Consider the following 21086-nt stretch of genomic DNA (forward strand, 5'->3'; position numbering starts at 1 on the left):
GAGTTTTTTCCAAATACACATCCTATGCCCCATATGGTCCAAAACCAGGTGGACAAATCTAAGCTTGTTTTTAATAAAACAAATAAAAATATGCATTGAATAAATACTATTACTAATAATGATAACAATATACCAAAGCAAATAGTCATAAATAAACTAAAAAAAAAAAACCCCACCCCGAGATGAAGTCATGGAGACAGTGGTTTTTATATTGATGTAGAAAGTAATATTTAAAAAAAATTTTTTGATCCTTTAATTCTTTTTCATTTGTAAAGATATTTGCATATTGCTGTACACCCTGCGTGTTTTAAGCAATGTTTAAGTGAGGCACACAACTAACTCCCTCTGCGCTGGACTTTAGACCTTTCAGCTGGTCTATTGAGCAGTCTATTTTAGTTCCAAATAGCGACGCGCCAACAATGCGACTTAACACACCTCTTAATCAAACCAGAACACCCATGAGTCTACAAAGTGGCGCAAATGGATTAGCTATTTAAAAATGTGGCGGAAAATGGGAAAATTAGGGTTGTGTTGGTCTGAAAATATCAACATGCCGTGGAAATACGTCTTGCGCCTTATTGCGCCGGGTGTATGATAGGGCCCCTAGAGTTTTTGTCGAAGGGTGTGTCGGTGTTGGACTGATAAAGATAGGTGTTTCGCAATGAAAGAAGAGGAAGTACTTATAACTCAGCCAAACAATGTCCTATCTGCCTGTATATTCAAATGTTTGATGAGACTCCTCGCCTGAAGATATCTACATGACACCTGCTGACAGAAGGATTTTATATTTATCAGCTTGAATTATTCTTGTCCAATGTTCTCTGTTCAAAATCCCTTTCATCGCTGCTTGCAGCTTTAATTCTGGATTTATATTAGCTAATTATGCATTTATTTAACAAAAAAACACTCATTCTAACATTAGTCAACACTGAAGATTCATCTTTATTGAAAAAATAAAAAAATGAACTAAATTAAAAGAAAAACTATTTCAATAGGGAGGGAAATAATGCAGTTTCTCACATACAAGAATGAACAAAATTGTCATTTTTCATTTTTGAAATTGCACATTAACGTACGTCAAGGGGGCTGTCATACAGAACCATGAAGTTTCAGTTGTGCTCGTGTTCAACCCTCTTGCACAGTCGCATGTAGTTCCACATTCTGTTCGAACATATCTTGCAATATATTTCTCTCTTCAGTAATAAATGCATCAAGTCACATTGTGAAATAATGACAGCATAAAGTACCATACATTGCAATAACTGTGCAAAAACATAATTTAATATACTTAAGCACTAGTGTACAAAATATGGTCCAGCTCAAACAAAACATTTCCCAAACCGTTTCAACTGAAAGTGAACATTAACAGGTGAAGAACGATTTCTGTATCTGTTGACATGGCCTGGATGTGAATGAGTCTGCAGTTTTATAGATCATCTACAGTAGTAATATGGCCTCATTTTTGTTGCATGTAAAAATAAATTAATAAAACTACATGCACACACAGATCAATAATCATACTGTTAATTTGTTAAAAATAAAAAATATCACAAAATAAAAAAGACCTCTTACTCTTAAAGGGATTAATCACTCAAAAATTGTCACATCATTTTACTCTTCTGTTTATTTCTTCTGATGAACACTGATCTCTTCTGGTACACTGACCTCAACCGTAGGGAGCAAAACACTCTGAAATTCAATGATCAGCATCATTCTTATCAAAATACCATTTCTTCATTTTCCATTAAAACTTTTTGATAACATAACAGCATTGAAATCTAAATCTCTCTTCCAGTAATATTGTCATTTATGATCCACGATTACAGATTGGTACCGGTGTTTTGGCATCTAGCATTTGATTGACATGCCACCACACTGTGATTCGCTGATGAGGTCAGTGCTTGTAGCCAGAGGAAGATGTAAGATCAAGCGAGAGCCTTATCTGTCTGCCCTTATAGCTACTTTCTGCCTCAGGCTAACCTTTAACTTTGCTTTCTCTTACCAGGAGATATTTCATTTCATTTTGGCCTTAAGTTATGGCCGGCATGGTGGACACAAGCTGTGATGGAGGACAAATGCAACATTAAATGCGAAGAGGGATTTAAAAGTAAACTACAGTGGTCAGGTCTTAAATAAATTCTCGGGCATGAACAACAGCATGTAAGAAAAGTAAATCTGATATAATGCTGCCACTGAGCATTTCTCAGATGATGGTCATTTACGACTGATCTATAAAACTCAGACCACTCATGTTGTTAATGTCAGTATTTGGGTTGAAATCACCAGATTCATGTCAATTAAATTTTGGTGGGGCTTTTCTATAAATTGTTATAGGTATCGTTAACTATCATGGCTTGAATCTGCAAAACAAAACCATCAACATGCACAAATGTGTGAATCGGGGGTCAGAAAATAAAATAAAAGAAAAAACATTGTAAACAAAGAAACAGTTTCACAAAAGATTCATTGTTAATTTTTCTTTCTTTCCACATTTGGTTGTTAATTCACAGACATATTATGTCCCAATCCAAAGGGAGCATACAGACTGATAGTGACTGCTGCTTCCACCCACTTTCCCAGAAAGCAGCAGACAATCCTATAAGAAAAACAAAAAAACAGAAGCTCCTTATGTTGGCCGAACCTGTCCTCTAATATCCCATGCAGGAATCTCCTCGGTCCATCCAGAGAGGCGACAACAATCTGTTTGCGCATCTCGGGTGGTGTGCAGTACAAAGTGCTCTGTTCCGTCAGCTTATCTTTACTCGCATCCAAACCAAAATGAACGAGTGAACGTACCGAGGCACAGAAAACAAAACGCAGATTGCTCCACAAACAGACAGACACACCAAATTCTTCCAATCGATGTCTTGGAGGCAGTGCTTAACTATCAGTTACCTCATGCCTGGATACGATTAGCGTTTAGAAGTTTAGTCCAATTGTAATCCACGTTCCACGGTTTTCAAAGGCAGATGGAGCCATATTCCTTGGCAGGGTAGAGGACAGTGACTGGGACGGTGATAGTAAACACAGCTGCTGCAGGTGCAAAACACAAGATTGTGTGTCGGACAAGCTTAGCTCGGCTGGAAATGTGTGAAACAAGTGGAAAAACTTCTTTTTTTATATAATTCTTTTTTTAAACCACTGAGTATTTAGTCTTTAAGGATGTGGAGCTGATACATTACAAAAGAAAGTTTCTCATTCCCATATTCCTTTTTTGTACTTGGTCACCAGTTTGAATTCATATATTTATATCCATTTATATATATTTATGTATATTTTATACAGTTAAAAACACCATGGAGATGACAGACTATTTGGTTTCTTTTTCTAAGCAGAAGTTCTCCTTAAATAAATGCATATAAATAAATTATCTTTTCACATGTTCCAGACTGTCAACTCTCCCCACACTTCTACCAACAGCAGGTCCTCAGAAATTCGATGGTACAGTAGGTTTCAGTGATATCCCAATTTTGGCAGAGCTTTGTGAAGCTCTAAGACACACGGGACGTTTGTGGTTAGTCATGTCCGCCGCTTCTCATTGGCCAGGCTTCGTGGCATCTTTGTGTGTGTCTCTTGGGCTCACCAACTGAGTCTCCGTTGGCCCAAAAGAGGCCACTCCCCCTTGTCCACCCCCATTTGCTAAAAGGATGCACACAGTCTCTTTGGCCCCCTGAGGGACAGAGCTACTGAGGTCCTCATGTTTCCTCTGGGCATGTGCCAGCACTCGAAGCTGCTCCTGAGCCTCGTCCAGTAGCGAAACCACTTCTTCTCGTCTACCAGCCGCTCGGATGGACTGTTGATGGACAGCTGCAGTATTCGCTTTTCCCTCAAGAGGACTAGAGTGACTGCTTCCATCAGTGGGGGTGGTTTGCATACACGAGACCTCATCCTGGTAGGAGTGGACAGAGGGGATGATTGGGATAGAGCAGGGTCGGTATGGAGCAGGAGGACTTTGGCTTGCACCGCCCGACCGGAGGCTCCTAGCACACCTGTGGTCTAAGTGGCAGCTCCAAGATTTTGAGGATTGCGAGGCTTGCATATTATAAAATGAATCCTGATGCAGGTCATTACCTGGGCCAGAGATGTTCCTGCAAAGAGAGAGAGAGAGAGAGAGAGAGAGAAATGGTGAAATATTTATTAATAGGGAGGTTAAGAACAGGAATGTGTATCATTTCATGGGATTTTGTTGGTTAGAGCTTAAAAAGAGGGGATATAATTCTGGAAGATGAATACATTGAGTAATTCGTGTGCCTGAAGCATCAACAAACAGAACAACAAAAACAACAACTGTTTCAAACCGGTTCATGAACCTTGCCATGTTTGCCAATGGCAAAGTCCATTTTCAAGGAAAGCCAATTCATTCAGTGGCCATATATTCAGTGGACAGTATATTCAAGATATTCAAGACCATCGGCATTCGAGACCATCTCTAATTGAGATCAACTTGCGCTTTCAGAGATAAAGCTATAAGAGTGGTCCATGTGGAGGTGCCCTTTTAAAAAAGAACACATTTGTACTGAGATGTACCTTCAAGAATGTGGACCATTCCAGTACATATGTGTACCTTATGACAAGCTAGTGACAGCTCTCAGTGACAGCTCTCCTACCTTTATTTCTTAGAGTAAGCACTACAGTATAGTGCTCTAAATTCTAAAGGGAAGGTTTATCCAAAAATGATAAGTTACTTTCATTAAAGCCATCAAAGGTGTAGATGACTTTTTTCTTCTTCAGCTGAATATTTTAGCTCATACCTGGGACTTTGGTGATTCATAAAATTCAAATCAACAGCTACCTGTGAGCTTCATCAGACCACCATATCCCTGAGTCATGTGTATTAATTATTTTAAAACACACCAAGGGTCACACAATTTGGCTAAAACACTTCCTTAATATTCTACTGAAGAAAAAAGTCACTATTGTACATCTTTGATGGCTTAAGGGAGAGTTACTTGTCAGAAAATTATTTTTTGTATGAACTATTCCTTTAAGATAGGATTCACCAGCATGGACCACAGGCCCTGCTCCGGCTTGTCAAAAATATATGCAATAGAATCACCCATATTGCTGTTAATGCCTAAAATAATGTTTACAATAACTGTAACTAGTGTTGTCACATATGCTGATGCTGTAACTTCGAGATGATATGTTATATATTTAAAAAATATCAACATTCCATTGCATTTTCAATATTTAGTGATTTTTTAAAAATCTTATTATTATTATTATTATTAATTATTATTTAATGCACCAGAGCTAATCTGGACAATAGTATTTTTTTAATAACAAATTGTTGAATAGCAGATCTTTGCATATTAGTCTACTTGTTTGTGGTAGATAGCTAATTACCAATTCTAAACAATTAAAAACATTTTTCAGTGTTTATTTCGCAAATAAAACATATAACATGTTTTAATCAATGCAAATATGGCGTTTAGCCATGCTTTACCATGGCGCTCTGTGTGTGTGTTGACCTGCTCGCTGAAACATATTGAATTCTCATTATTTATTCAATATTCATTATCAAATCTTAAATTGTCAATATTGTATAGCACTACTGTTAAACACAACAGTGAACAGTAACAGTTTAAGATCTAGTGTGTATGTTTTTTATGTTTTTCCCTTGTCAGCTATAAAGTCCAATAACTGAGGGAGATCACAAACAATAAATTGAGAGATTTAAAGGGAAAAAACGGCAATCAACAGCACTTTACACAGCTGTCTTATTTAATTAATCGAATCAGTGATATTAATCTTAGTTCTAACATCTCGATATTGTTTACACAAGTCAATACGGTTTATGTGCGTAAAGAGGAGAGTGTGCGAGAGAGCAGCGAAAGCAAGATTTTGTGTGGATATGTATCAAAATATGGATATTTTTGCTTTGCACACATGTTTGAATTTTGTATGTTGCACTTTGCACGAACTTCACTACTGAAACTGCCTGTGAATTATCCGTTTCTGTGTGTCATTTACAGATAGTGAACTTAATATTTGCTCTTTCCATGAGAAAAGTGCTATAGCCTAATGTTTAAGCGGGCCCAATACATCTCCCGATTATCCTACACAGTGCTGCTGAACTGTTTGCGTTCTTTAAGTCTTTCTATTGTACAAATTACGACTGCATAAAATGATATAAAAAGGAAGTGCGTTTGGTAATGCACGCTGAGACACGTGATGTGCACAGAAATCTGTGCTCTATGCTGAATTAGGTTCTCTTTCATCTAATTGATGAAGTTTTTTCCCCGCCGCTGTCGCCACTGGCTTGCATGGTTCGGGATCTGTAGAGCTGCGCATCGATGGATTTGCTCTTCAGTGTTTAGACTCAGTAGTGATTATTAAACCACACTGAACTGAGCTAAACTGAACTGAGCTTAAACTCTGAAAACTGAACTACACTGTTTCAATTTACTATGATCTTTTATGTGAAGCTGCTTTGACACAATCTACATTGTAAAAGCGCTATACAAATAAAGCTGAATTGAATTGAATAATGCGGCTTGATTGGTTTAAAATTATTAAAACGGAATACTTTAATCAAGATTGTAAATGAGCCTGTCTCATTTACATGTTTTTAAAGCTCACGGTCACATCGTATGTATGCTGCTTTCTTAGTTATGAAACGCATCACAAAAAATTGTTGTTATCTGATGCGGGGCCAGAGTGGGCCAAGCTCCTGATTGGGTGGACCACCCTATTTGTCATAATGAACATTTATTTGCCTCCATTGCAGAGATGATACTGTAGAATATCTGAAATAAAACTCAAAGGAAGTTTTTCAACCCAGGCTCATTCTGAAAATGTACCGCTATATACATTTCTGGAGACTGCCAAATACGTCCCAGGAGCAATGATTTTTTTGCCATTTTTGTTTTCGCGAATCCACCAAAGACCGCTGTGTATGCTTTTTGTAATCTCAAATTTTTGCCATTTGCGCCTGCTCTTTTTGTGTGAATCCACCAGAGGCTGCTGTCGACTGACTGACCGACTGACTGACTGACCGATGAACCAATCCACACTCCTTCCCTAAACCCAGCCAATATTGTTTTCAAAAGCACAGATTGACCCGCCCAGCCCCTTCCCTAAACCCAATCGACAGTTTAAATAAGCAATCCAGAAAAAGAAAATACAGATTTTTTACCAATTTTTCAGATTTTATCACATTTATCACACCCTGTTAATTACTTGTTTATTTTGTTTTTTGGCTCTGCTTTTTTGTCTTACCCAATTTCTGAAATCATTCTTCGGCAGACCTAAACCCCATCGTTGTGTTCAAGTCCTCTGTGCATCTTAAGTTCGCAGGTGTACATGGTGAGCTAACTGGACAAACCGGTAACAGCGGGAAAGCCATCCATACAAAGGTAAGCAGTCAGCTGGTAAGCACGAAAAGGAACAGCATCATACTGATTCGTATTGTTCACTTTAAAGATGAAATGCAGCCATAATTACTTCTGGCTGCATAATTTGCAATCTCCAGAAATGTTAATAGCACTATGTTTTTCAGAATGAGCTTGTGTTGAAGTTTTTTTCTCCCCCTATGTTGATACCCTCATGTGTTGATGGAACAAACAAAAACTACTCATTCATGTATCTCAGGTTTTCAGCTATTCATCATTTGTTCGGTCTGGCTGGTAGCCCAGTGTCTTCTCTGACACATAATCATGCAGTTCAGCTGGGCTTTAGCTGGTTTCCTGATTCAAAACTTGCTGTTCCCCATGGCAGTCATTCTTAAGTTAATCTTCTGACGATTTGCATGCAAAATTCTTTTAAAGGGGATGAAAGCACAATTTCCATCCAACAAGACCTTTGGTAAACTAATCTCTCAATTTAGGAGCAATCGGCATTGTTCCCCTGATTCATTATCTTTGTGTAATAATTCATAATCCCTGACAAAGAATGGCTTCTCTCATGGCATCAATATTTAACCAAGCACTGCTTTTTCTGATAACGACCGAGTCAGAGCTAAGCCTCAATCAAGGGGAGAAAAATTGTCTGATTCTATTTTCCACAAAAAAAAACAGAAGATATGACAAAAATGTCAAGTGTTTCAGCAGGCTGTGCATTATCCATCCTAAGATATCAAGACTGAAACAGTTAAAGATGCGAGGATTTAGTCAGAGTTTGAGAGATTTTGCTTAAGCTTAGAGAGCATGATTCAATTTAATTTGATCATTTACTGCAATCCTCAAAATCAACAACTAAAAGAGAGCTCTCTCGAACAAGGCTAAAAATGTGATTTTAATGAAGCACTCTCTACTGAGGATCTCCTGCTGAGCACGTCTCTAGTGACCCTCTCTCCATCTCTCCACTAGACATACATACTGTCTCTAAACCTTTGACTACATGACAAAAGGTCTGATCCACACTGTAACTCATTCTGGAACAAACTGTCTGACTATCATTTAGTGGTGTGAATTTCCAAATAAATTCAATAAACCATAATAGGAAAATTATAATTTAGACTATGGAACAAATTAGGGTTGCACGATATTGGAAAATTCTAGCATTGTGATATTTTTTTTATTTTGCGATATTGCAATATAATTACAGTTTTACCAGAAAATCTCTATTTGTAAAGAATTTCTAATGTTAGATCGACTGGTATGAAAATCAAGAAAAAGATACAATTGAAAAAGTGTTTTATCATTTTCTGAGTCTAACAGTATTCAAGTACAGTAACTGTATGGTAAAAATAATTCAATAAAATTAATCGTTGGTAAAATTACAAATGGTACAATGCATTATGCCTGGGTGTTTTTAAGGTCATTATACAATCTCAGGCTCAACATTGCGTTTGCAATGCGAATGATCACAGTGCGATATAGATGCTGAAACGATATATTGTGCAGCCCTAGAACAAATGATAAAATAGACTATAGACTATGTGACTGCATTTGTAATTAAAACAAAATATTTATGTGCGTCGACACATAGCACCAAGGTATATATATATATATATGTTACCTTCTATTCTCTCTAAACAACAATCCAATGTTATTGCATTTGTTTCAGTGGTCACGAGAAGACGCATTTTGCTTCATTGGAAGTGTACAACTCCTTTCCCTCTTAATAGCTGGTTAATAGATCTCATGTCCATTCTTTCTCTAGAAAAGGTTAAATATTGCATTCAGGGCTCTACTGACAAATTCTATAAAACTTATACAGTAGAAGCTGTGTCATCTGGTTGTGTGAGTGTTCTCCCTGAATTGTGTTTAGGCTATTTCCTTTCCTTTTTTCCTTTTTTCACATTTATGGACCATATACTTTAATATATAGTCTCATTGTTTATTCTGTATCTGTATAAGAGAGTCTGTATATTTTCTCATTTGACTCTGATTCCTCCCGAGGGGTTTATGCGTAGGTGTGGGTACGTAACTTTGGATAGTATTAGGTTCACTTAGGCCTAAAAAAACAAACAAAACACAAATGCAGACAATATGTTGTTCTCTGTTGTGTTTGTTCTGTATTTTACCTGTCTGTGCAATAAAGTATATATATATATATATATATATATATATATATATATATATATATATATATATATATATATATATATATATATATATATATATATAAAAATAGTTGAAGTCAGAATTATAAAATTTTCAGCACGGAACATTCTCACAGTATGTCTGATAATATTTTTTCTTCTGGAGAAAGTTTTATTTGCTTTATTTCGGCTAGAATAAAAGTAGTTTTTATTTTTAAAAAACATTTTAAGGTCAAAATTATTAGCCCCTTTAGGCTATATATTTTTTCGATAGTCTACAGAACAAACCATCATTATACAATAATTTCCCTAATTCCCCTAAGCTGCCTAGTTAGCCTAATTAACCTAGTTAAGCCTTTAAATGTCACTTTAAGCTGTGTAAATTTGTCTTGAAAAATATCTAGTAAAATATTATGTACTGTCATCATGGCAAAGATAAAATAAATTAGTTATTAAAAATTTGTTATTACAACTATTAAGTTTAGAAACGTGTTGAAGAAATCTCTTCGTTAAACAGAAATTGGGGAAAAAAATAAACAGGGAAACTAATAATTCAGGGGGGCTATATATATACATACATATATACACATACATACATATATACATGTATATATTCACACACACACACACACACACACAGTTGCTGTATATATATTACAGGTGTAACTCTGATAACAAAGCAGAATATCTGGGTCCATTGCGGATAGTTAACATTCTACTGAGTGCATAGAATAAAACTGAATTTAACTGAAGTTCACTCAGTGGCCATATCTGCAATGCAGCCATTTCAGGCAAGCAAGACCAAGTGTTGGTAGCCAATCCAGCCTGCTATATGAATTTGGACCAATGATAAGCACACATTTCTGCTGGTGCATTCAAGTCCTCCTGGGAACTATGTAATTATAATTTCACAGGTCATAATTATGACGCGTGTTGAAGTATCTTTTCTGCATACAATTCTACTAGATTGTTTTTTTTACCCAACAACTAAATATTATATTGTTCTGTATCATACAATACAATAATCATTGTTAGATTTCTAGATGTACCCATTTTATTGAGAATGACAGTACAGATGTGCTTACTCAAATTCATGAAGGCATTCATGTGTGTGAAAAAGCACCCTATTATAAAATACTGCCTTTAACCGCAGTCAGACAATCAGATTAGAGTGTGCCAGATTGAAAGAGAGATGATTGGCAGTCTGCTTACATAAGTGCATCTAACACTCACTCTTTTAAGTAAAGATAATTTCCTGCCATTTTAATTGTAAAAGCATAAGCAAGATGGACCAATCACTTTTCAGAATTAGCAGCTAAAGGAAACGATACTGCTGCAGCGCTCAGTGCAAATTATGATTTATAACTGTTTTCCATGCAACTGTGCTGTTCTTACCATATCATGTAACAATTTCAGATAGATGCATTAAATAAATTAGACTGAAGAGAAAACAGCACAAAGGGTGTCACTGTAGCAGAATGTATGCTGTTGTCCTGTATAATAGCATCGCCGTCTGAAAGCAAATACTGAAAACACTTTAATGAGAAAACACTTGTATTTGACAAACATGCCGCTGATGAGGTCAGGCTTTAGAAAGCCACTTACAAATGAACCGTGTTGTTGATAGGAGGCATAGGATGCAATGTTGTTACTCTCAGAATTAAATCCCACATAACAGCAGGACTTGATATGAGCAAGCAATTTTAGGTATTGTCAATACACTTTAAGCACGCAACTCAAGAGAATCCAGACAACCCACAGGGGGACTGACCTGAGCCTTTCTATCTAAAAGTGCTCAGAACAATACCACCATATTAAATCCCTTCCATGCTTAAGTCATTTCAGCAAGATAACAGCAAGCTTTCTGCGACGGAAGGAATGAAACGGCCAAGAGTTTTTTTTCTGCTGTCATATGCAAAACAGTTCTATCTCTGTCTCTTCCTCCCTGCCTCTTTTTTTCTGTCACTCCTCTCCTGTCTCGCTCCCACTCTCTCCTGTCCCGTTTCCCAGCCAGTCTCTATGGAAACCGAGCTCTTTCCGGCAGAGGAATATTCTTATGCAGGGTGGAAGGCTGGAAATAGGTCAGTACTGAGACCCTGTTGGAGAATTTAAGGCGAGGTGGAGTCTTCCGCACTACAAAGCCTTCTCGTATTCCAAATGAGCCCCAACTAGGCCAGGATAGCCTATAGTTTGTGTGCGAGTTGATGACTTTCCCATTCTAGCCAACTCATCCAGGACTGGCCATTGCATTGATATATCACTGGCTGTTTAATTGGCTATGACAGTGTGGTTTTTATTAGCCGTGCTGCTCCTGGAAAAGGCAGCTCTCCCCAGTGTCCTCCTGTCTCAGTGAGTCATGCCTGCATACAGAACTTCAATAACGGAGCTCAGACAAGCCCGCTTGTTGCTCCCGCACTCAGAGACAAAGGCATACGCTCGCAACTGAAAACCTGGGAGAAATTATAAAACGGGTTTTATGGCACGTACACAAAGACATTAAAGATATACTCTGGGTAATGTATTTTAACATGCTATAAAAGAAACTTTGTCAGTGACATACCCCTATTGGTGAATGCTTAGGTCTGACTCTTGAACAAATTATTCGTAATCTTTTAGAAGTGATTCTACATTTCTATAATCGTCTATTAAACTTTTATATTTTTTAATTTAGGGCGGCACGGTGGCTCAGTGGTTAGCACTGTTGCCTTATAGCAAGAAGGTCGATGGTTCAAGTCCTAGCTGGGCTAGTTGGAATTCTCTGTGAAGTTTGTTCTCCCTCTCCGTGACTGACGTCGAAAATAGGACTAGATTCGGCCCCCAAAACATATATTTTAAAATCACTATCATTGTTGTGTAGTCACACATAGTCACTTGTGGTTTTGACCCCCCACCAACTGGACATTTAAAGTACTGTACTCTATGTTCGGATTACTTTCGGTTTCTATCAGCGTGTGGTTGAGATTAAGGTACATGCAGATTATTTCTGAGGCTGATTTAAACGTTGAAATATATGTCCGTAAGTGCTCTAGTTTTACTAAAGCTCTATTTAAAAAAAAATACAAGGGTCATTTGATTAAAGTTTATACGACTTGTATTTTTTTGTACAAACACATCTCCATGACTTACACGTTATGATGGTGGTGTAAATATGATAATTTTGCTAATATTTGATTCAAATGGTCTCATTTATTAGATTGTCTTCATATGCATTAAGATTTGTATAAAAAAAGTGAATTAGTAATTTGACTGCTGGCTGAATTGGAATTGAACTTGTTAAAGTAAAAGTGAATAATAATAATATATATATATATATATATATATATATATATATATATATATATATATATATATATATATATATATATATATATATATATATATATATACTTACTTTCCCCCTCTTTGTTGTAGTTTTACAAAATAGTAACATATTTTTTTAATTGCCGTAAAGTCTGTTAAACTTTTGGTTAAGCAACAATTGATTGGGACAGAATAATAATAATAATTATTATGCCTATTATTAAAGTGTAGTATTATATAACAATTTAAACTACCCCTTCAATATGTACAATAACAAACTAAAAGAAAGAGCTTTGACTGCATATACTCTGGGCAAGATTGTGTGAATGCATCAATTACATAAGGTCTCCACTTTTTTCTTGTGCTTGAAAACGGCCCTCCTATGAGTTGTCAGTCACTGATATAGCCCCCCGGCAATTTGAGTTTGAGACCCCTGCTATAGGTGAATTGGGTAAACATGCTATAGGTGCTTTGGGTGCACCTGCCCTTTTTTCTCTTGGAGAAAAAAGAAAAAATGCCCCCTCAAAATGAATGAAAGTGCCCCCTGCTAGTCACTTCGCGATTGTCCAATCACCAACAACACCCCCCCCCCCCCCGCTCTTCACTCACCCCTTCATGACTCGATTTTTAACAACAAACAGACCCCTACATACCACCCCCCAACCCCCCCTCTGCTCTCCAGCTCTCGATTATTACCTCCACCCCAATCCCCCCACTCTTCAGCTCTCAATCATCCAACCCCCCCCAAACTTCCAAACTTCCAAACCCCTCCCGCTCTTCACTTGTCAATCCCCCCGGCTCTTCATTTCACGACCGTCCCAAACACAACACACTCCACCCACCCAATTCCGGGTCACTTTGAGCACTTGCCCCTCGAAAGGTCTCTGCACGACCCTGCTCATGGTACTCAATAATTTGCTAACAAACGAACAAACTAACTAACTAAATGTGCACAAAGAATTCTGATGGTAATAAGATCTTATGAGCACACACACACATCATGAGTGAGTTTATTGAAAATCTTTCAGACACACTCCAAAGCAATTGCATGAAATTCCACAACAAAAACAATGACACAGGAAGACATTGCTTTTAGAGCTACTCTATCTGACATTCTCTTGCTTTCTGTCTCTTTTTCTCTCTCTAACAAGTGCTTTATAATGATTTGAGACATGAGCTACATTTTCATCTACCTACTTATATGCACATTTTGGAGATGCGCAAAAAAAAAACGGTTGATGAAAACGCCAAGATACGCATAAACTGTGAAAAAATGCACATAAACTGTGATGGAAACATTTTTACTGAACAAGTTCCAGCATGTGCATTAAAAAAAGTCATGTGATTTTGTTATAAGAGATCATGTGATGATGAAAATATGAGCGAATGGAAAAACCGGCAGGCTGAGCACACTGTAAAACACCTGAAATGTTGTTTTGATCATTGTAAAACACCTTAAGCGTTTCAATAATAGTGTTATTATATTATTAAATACCTCCAGAATCAAGAGCATCTGTGCTCCGCGTCTCACACTTTCAAACACCACGGTGCGTTCACTGCATGTCAGGATTGCCTTCTGAGGCGCAAGTCATTTATCAAATGAAGCAAAGATTTGTGCAGCTTCTCCTACCACAGCAAATTGCGTTTTTACTGTTGATATTTGGTGGCAGTTAATCAGGAAGTTGCGATTTTGTTCGCTTTAACTCATTGGATGGAAACGCTGCTTTATTCGCACGTCTTTTATGCAACAATCCAGTTTTGCTTATGGGGTTGAGGGTAAGTTTGATGTTATTCTCTCCTCTTGCTGCCAATCTCACACAATTTTTTTCCTTTTCTGAAAGTCTTGATTACCCCATCGTGAAGTTTTTCTTTTATTATTTCAGCAAATAGTGTTGTAAAAACATTAATTGTTGTACTCTCCCATTCACTGCGCTTTAAGTTTACCCAACCATGACGCCTTTCGCTACTGAGAAACCTGGAAAAGTCAAAGGGTTCATAAAAATAGCAAGTTCATACAAACTATTTGATCATAAATCTGTCCACAGAAAGTTAATAAAAAAAACAGCTCAAATTACTTATTTGGTCACGAATCAGGACGTGTTCCTAAGATTTACTCATTTGTGAATCAGACAAAAAAGTCCAGTTCATACAAATGATCTCCCATGATGCATTCTAAAAACTAATCATTACATTTCATTGGTTCATGAATGTGTCTACACTGATTTATTGCATGTATGTTTTTATATCACTTCATATAAAATTTTGATTGCATAACCCAAATCTACCTGCCTTTAAATCCAAGTTCAAGTGGGCTAGAGAGTCTTATGCTATGCTTGACAGATGTGAAAGCCTGGTTATCTTTGAACTTTCTAGATTTTAATGAGAGTAAGGCTGAAATCACTTTTTTTCGGCCCGTCAAACTCTTCTAGAGCACTGATAGTTAATCTTGAAAAAGTTTTTCAATGAAGCCCTGAGTAAAAAATCTGGGTGTTATTCTGGGTGATGGCTTGAGCTTTGACAAACAGATAAAAATGCAGTGGTTAAATCCTGCTTATTTAAGCATTGACTTTTAAAAACAGTCAAATCTATTCTATCTAGAAAATAAAAAAAATAAAAATAATTCATGCTTTTATTACCACTTGATTGGACTATTGTAGCTCACTATACTTTGGGATTAGTCAGAAAACCTTATCCCATTTACAATTAAGGCTTTTAACAGGTACCAAAAAACATGACCACATTACACTAGCTTTACGCACTTTGCGTATCACGTATCTCTTTTGTTCTACCGTGTCAATTTTAAATATATTCTCTTGGTTTTTAAATCGATAAATGGCCTGGCACTTTCCTGTCTGTCAGACATGTTGATTGAGCATCAGCCTGGTCGGTCCCTGGTTGGTGACCGTGCCTTCGCAATAGCTGGTCCTAGGTTGTGGAATGTTCTGCTCCTATGTATTGAATCTGTTTCATCTCTGTCTGTTTTTTAATCTAGGTTGAAAACTTACCTCTTTGATTTAGCATTTTATCAATGAAAACTGTCGGTTTTAGCCATAATTTTATATTTTTTCTTTGTTGTGATGTGTATTGTGCAGCACATTGGTCAACCTCTGGTTGTGTTTAATAGTGCTATATAAATAAAATTGACATTGACTAAACATTCTACAAACCCTGCACTGTAAAAAAAATGCTGGGTTCCCCACACACAAATTTGATTAAGTTACTTTAATTGTTTTTGCTAATTTAAGTGGATTAAACATAAAACAATTAAGTTGTCAAAAAAAAACTTAAGAATTATGTTGCTTCAACTAAACAAACAGCAAAAGTTATTTTTTGAGTGCGTGTGCTCATTTAAAGCTTGCAGTTTGATTACTTTTACTATGATAATAAATATTATTGGTGGAGGTTATACATTCAGCATCAAGGGAGCGTTGATGCAGGAAACACTGCACTTAAGAGGAAAACAAAAAATTAAATAAAACTTTAGCTATTAAATAGGATAAAACTGAGATCTAAGATGCAGTAGGTGAAACAGATGAAATGACAAAGACTAAGTGTAAGAACAGTCTCTGCCTTGGGGGTTTTGTGGCAGAAGCTGTTGTTTAAAACTACAGATTGGCTCATAAATCAGAGGAGAGAAGAAGCAGACAGAGGACTCCTAAAAGGGGCAGAAAGTCACCTACCAGAACTGACTCACATGGACACCACCATTACCCAAAAATGCTTTATGCATGCAATTTTCATAGCATTAATGCATCTCATCCCTCAGAGAGTCACAGACTGGAGTTTAATCCACTGGGGCAGGACTGTGAGCGAGCATTAAATAATTAGTGTGAAGTTCATTGACCTGTAGCAAATTAATGTTGTTAACGAACCTTCTCACTGACTCCCTCTCTGAACTGTCTACTTCCTGTAGATGTTGGTAGGCGGGGCCAGAGTCTCTGGATCCACCAATGGCATTCAGGCATCCTCTGGTTATGGGCGGGGTTCTGCGGGAGGCAGGCCGAAGAGCAGAGCGACACCTCTGATCTGGACTATGAGAGAGGGAGCTACTCCTGTGAAACAACATAAAAAATTAAATAAAATAAAGATTTTTCTTTTTAACATTTATTTTTCTATTTACTTTTGCTTTAATTTATTACAAATTTAATTAATGCATGTTTACTGTTGTTTATTGTTTATTACACGACTGCCTAGGCCAGTAGAACATATTAAAATTTAGATCATCATCATCAACATCATCATCATAATAATAATAATATTAATAACAATAATAATAATAATAATAATAATAATAATAATAATAATAATAATTGATTTAAATAAATGCATTTAGATAAAAACATATTAAACACATTATATAACATAAAAATTGTGATATTTGTTAGCTTTGATTAGCTTCAATCAAGTTTGGTTTTGGCCCTTTATTAGAAAAAGTTTGGGCACCCCTGAACTACAACTACAGCTAATATTAGTAATTTAATAATTAAATGTTTAAAATAGTAACAATAAATAAATAATCAAATACATTTTACATTTAATATTAAGTTATTAGGATAATCAATGAGCCTTGACCATATACATAAATAAATACTGGGATATTTAACATAACTTTTTTTATGGCAACACGGTGGCGCAGTGGGTAGCGCTGTCGCCTCACAGCAGAATGGTCACTGGTTCAAGCCTCGGCTGGATCAGTTGGAATTTGTATGTGGAGATTGGCGTTCTCCCAGTGTTGGCGTGGGTTTCCTCCAGGTACTCCGGTTTCCCCCACAGTTCAAACACATGCACTATAGGTGAATTGGGTAAGCTAAATTGTCCGTAGTGTATGTGTGTGAATGAGTGTGTATGGATGTTTCCCAGTGTTGGGTTGCAGCTGGAAGAGCATCCACTGCGTAAAACATATGCTGGATAAGTTGGCAGTTCATTACTCTATGGCGACCCCAGATTACTGAAGGGACTTAGCCGAAAAGAAAATGAATGAATAATAATTATTTATTTAAATAAATTAATTTGGATAAAAACATATTAAAATTATTATAAAGCATGAAAATTGTAATAAATAATACTACTAGTACTAACTACAACTAATATTAGCAATTTAATAATTAAATGTTTATAATAATAATAATAATAATAATAATAATAATAATAATAATAATAATAATAATAATACATATATTTTACACTTAATATTAAGTTGTTAGGATACTCATTGAGAGCCTTGATATATATATATATATATATATATATATATATATATATATATATATATATATATATATATATATATATATATATATATATATATGTATATATATATATAATGGGACAAAAATTAATGAATCAATGTTAACAATAGAACAGAACAGAACATGTATGTTAAAATAAAGATTATAACTAAAGTATTTAATGTTTAACTTATTTTATTTAATAATTTGGTTTAATTACTGCTTGTATGGCAATGATATAACCAATAATAATAATAATAATAATAATAATAATAATAATAATAATAATAATAATAATAATAATTGTGTAGTAGTTAATGTGGACAAAACATGGACAATACATTTATTATAGTATTTCTTTCAACTCACAGTGCATTTACTAATGTTAGCAAGCATGAATTTGAATGATAATAATGGATTAGTAAATGTTGAACTATGATTAATAAATGCTGCACAAGAATTATTAATTAATAGTTCTTGTTAGTAAATACAATAATTAACATTAACTAATGAAGTATTATTGTAAAGTGTGGCCAACAAACAAATTATTAAAATCTTTAAAATTGAACACGATTCAGAACAAAGCAAAGCAGCTCCACTCAGTCCTATTTCTGCACAGATTTTCAAACCCCAGTCCATCACATTGTTACTGCAATAAGATCCCCACTTTCTCTCTGTCTCCATCTGCTGTGCTGAGTGTTTCACAAAGCAGTGCATGTTCTCGTAAAAACACAGGGAATAAACAACCCTCATGAATGCAGCCGTTCGTCTACACACCTGTAGACTACAGAAAAAAATAAAAATACATGGCTAGATATATTTCCTCTACCATGAAAAAATGGAGCACATTACCAATGACTCATCTTGTTCCCAATTAGATATTTATGTGATACCGCTAAGGCAAACTACAGGGAGATGTTGTACATACGTTTCCACTGAATGGGGCCACATTAACATAGAGATTAATTGACCTATCAGACTGCTGGCGGTAAGAGGCACATATTTGGCTATTTGGTAAAAAACAGCCCGAGAAGGAATTCATACTCGGTTTTAGATGAGTCTCCAGCAGAGCAATAATTCACTGCATATTTAAATCCTTCCTTACCCTCAGTCAAGAGCAATCAGTTCAATTGTGATGATCGTTTGAAGACATGGACTGCAAAGCATAGACTGTTTGCAAACAAATTACAAAATCTTCACCAAAATATAACCTCATACGTGCTGCTGCTGCTACAAACAAAAACAGAGAGTGGAATCAGGGCTTAACGTTTCGATTGAAGAAAAAAGCATGAGGATTAAAGAAGGCTGAAAGGATTTGTGTCTCTGCCAGCAAAAGACCACCCTTCACAAAACCACAGCTCCCCTGAGCCACCATTTAAAACAATAGATCGCTCACATCACAATGCATTTGAATAAATGAGTGAATTTGGAAAAACCTAGTAATCTATTAAATCCTGAAACGACAAATGACCTCCATTTTAATTGATTTCATATAAGCTGTGGGAGGAAAAATGTTTCTGACCATGCTGCCTATTTTATCTATTTTTTTCAGGGATCACAGTTTTGTAATTATTAAAATTAACCCTCATAGCACATTTAAACTTATTATTGTGTAAACAGACACAAATAAAACCATATTATTTTTATATAGATATATTATATATGAGATATATTATTATATCAGATTTATTATCTGATTTACAACTTTTAGTTAATGTGTTTATAAAACTGGTTTCAGTGTCCAGGTTTTATCTGTTATTATTACATTTTTATAACTAAAATAACTAGATTAAATAACTAAAATAACTATAAAATAGATTTATTCTGATTTAAAATTTTTATTTTAATGCTCTTTGTAAGATTGGGTTCTAAAACCCACAGCAGTTCGAACTGTAGTTCTGCCGAATGGGCAGTATTAATAGCTATAAATGTGGGAGAGCATTGATATTATGTGATTGTATTGTATTGCAATATGGAAGAGTTAAGTGTTGATGTTAAATCAAAAGTAATTCACGAATACTTGAAAATGAGATGATTTAATGACAATAACTCTCTATGGTTACAACTGAATTAATAACAAAATAACTGTATAAAATGATCAAATATGAAATGATAAAACATATGATATAAATTGTACCCAGCTTAAATATCAAATTAAAGTTACCAGAGGTAGAAGGAGAGACACAGGGGGAGGGAGAGAGAGACAAAGAGAGCAGGCCCAGAAGTTAGCCTGATTACAGTAGAGTCAGAGAAGATTCAGAGGAGGAGAGGAGCAGAGGAGGAAAGCAGACCAGGAAAGACAGGCCAGGAAAAGAAAAGAGCCAGAGCAGCATTTTACCACCTATTTTGTATCTTTCTTGACCATGTGACTAAAGCCCAAAATGCTGAGACATTCAAACTGACCAATCAACATGTGACCACATCGTAAAACCCCCAAAGTCCACATACCAGGCCCTGATCTTATCAGTATCTGCCTTTGGAGTCAGTATGGACCTTCTTGAGTCAAAAATACATGTTTTGTCATGTAAACAAATGCATATAATAATTTAGCCTCTTACATCTAGCTGGTCATTGCTATTAGTTTTCATTTGACATGACTTTTCTGGGCTCAAAATTAAGGGTTTACCAAATTTATCTGTGACCACACCAAAAATAAGTAAATAATTATGTCTTAGCCACAAATTTTAAATAATGTGTCAAAACAAGCAAAATATAGATGTATATGGGTACTTTTTATTCAACAAAACCTTTATTTAAAAAACAAAACAATTCACATTTAAAAAAAATAGGTCTCCCATCCTGCACTCTCAAGCCTCTACAGATGATCTAGAACTCTGCAGCTCATCTGGCCTTCAATGCGCCAACGAGAGCCCATGTACACCTCTCTTTATCTCTCTGCATTGGTTACCGATTGAAGCTCGAATCAAGTTCAAATCACTGATGCTTGCTTACAGAACAGCCACTGGCACTGCACCATGTTTTCTCCACCTGCTGCTGAAGGTCTACACCCCTCCAGGAGCCTCCAGTTGGGGTGTAAGCACTGCCTTCTGATGCCATCACAGAGAGACTAT

The 21086-nt window shown here is 35.9% G+C and overlaps 1 protein-coding gene across 1 annotated transcript in view; it reads right to left on the minus strand.

Moving 5' to 3' along the window:
• Positions 1-972: 972 nt before the first annotated feature.
• Positions 973-21086, minus strand: part of LOC130239190 (pro-neuregulin-3, membrane-bound isoform) — a 655667-nt gene continuing 635553 nt past the window's right edge. The window contains exons 8-9 of the mRNA XM_056470247.1: positions 16660-16839; positions 973-4088 (exon numbers count right to left, since the gene is read on the minus strand). Coding sequence (XP_056326222.1) covers positions 3536-4088; positions 16660-16839 — 733 coding nt within the window. The 3' untranslated portion in view covers positions 973-3535. The remainder of the gene's footprint in view (positions 4089-16659; positions 16840-21086) is intronic.

The sequence above is a fragment of the Danio aesculapii genome, chromosome 13 (genome assembly GCF_903798145.1).
Source record: "Danio aesculapii chromosome 13, fDanAes4.1, whole genome shotgun sequence".
Taxonomy (NCBI): domain Eukaryota; kingdom Metazoa; phylum Chordata; class Actinopteri; order Cypriniformes; family Danionidae; genus Danio; species Danio aesculapii.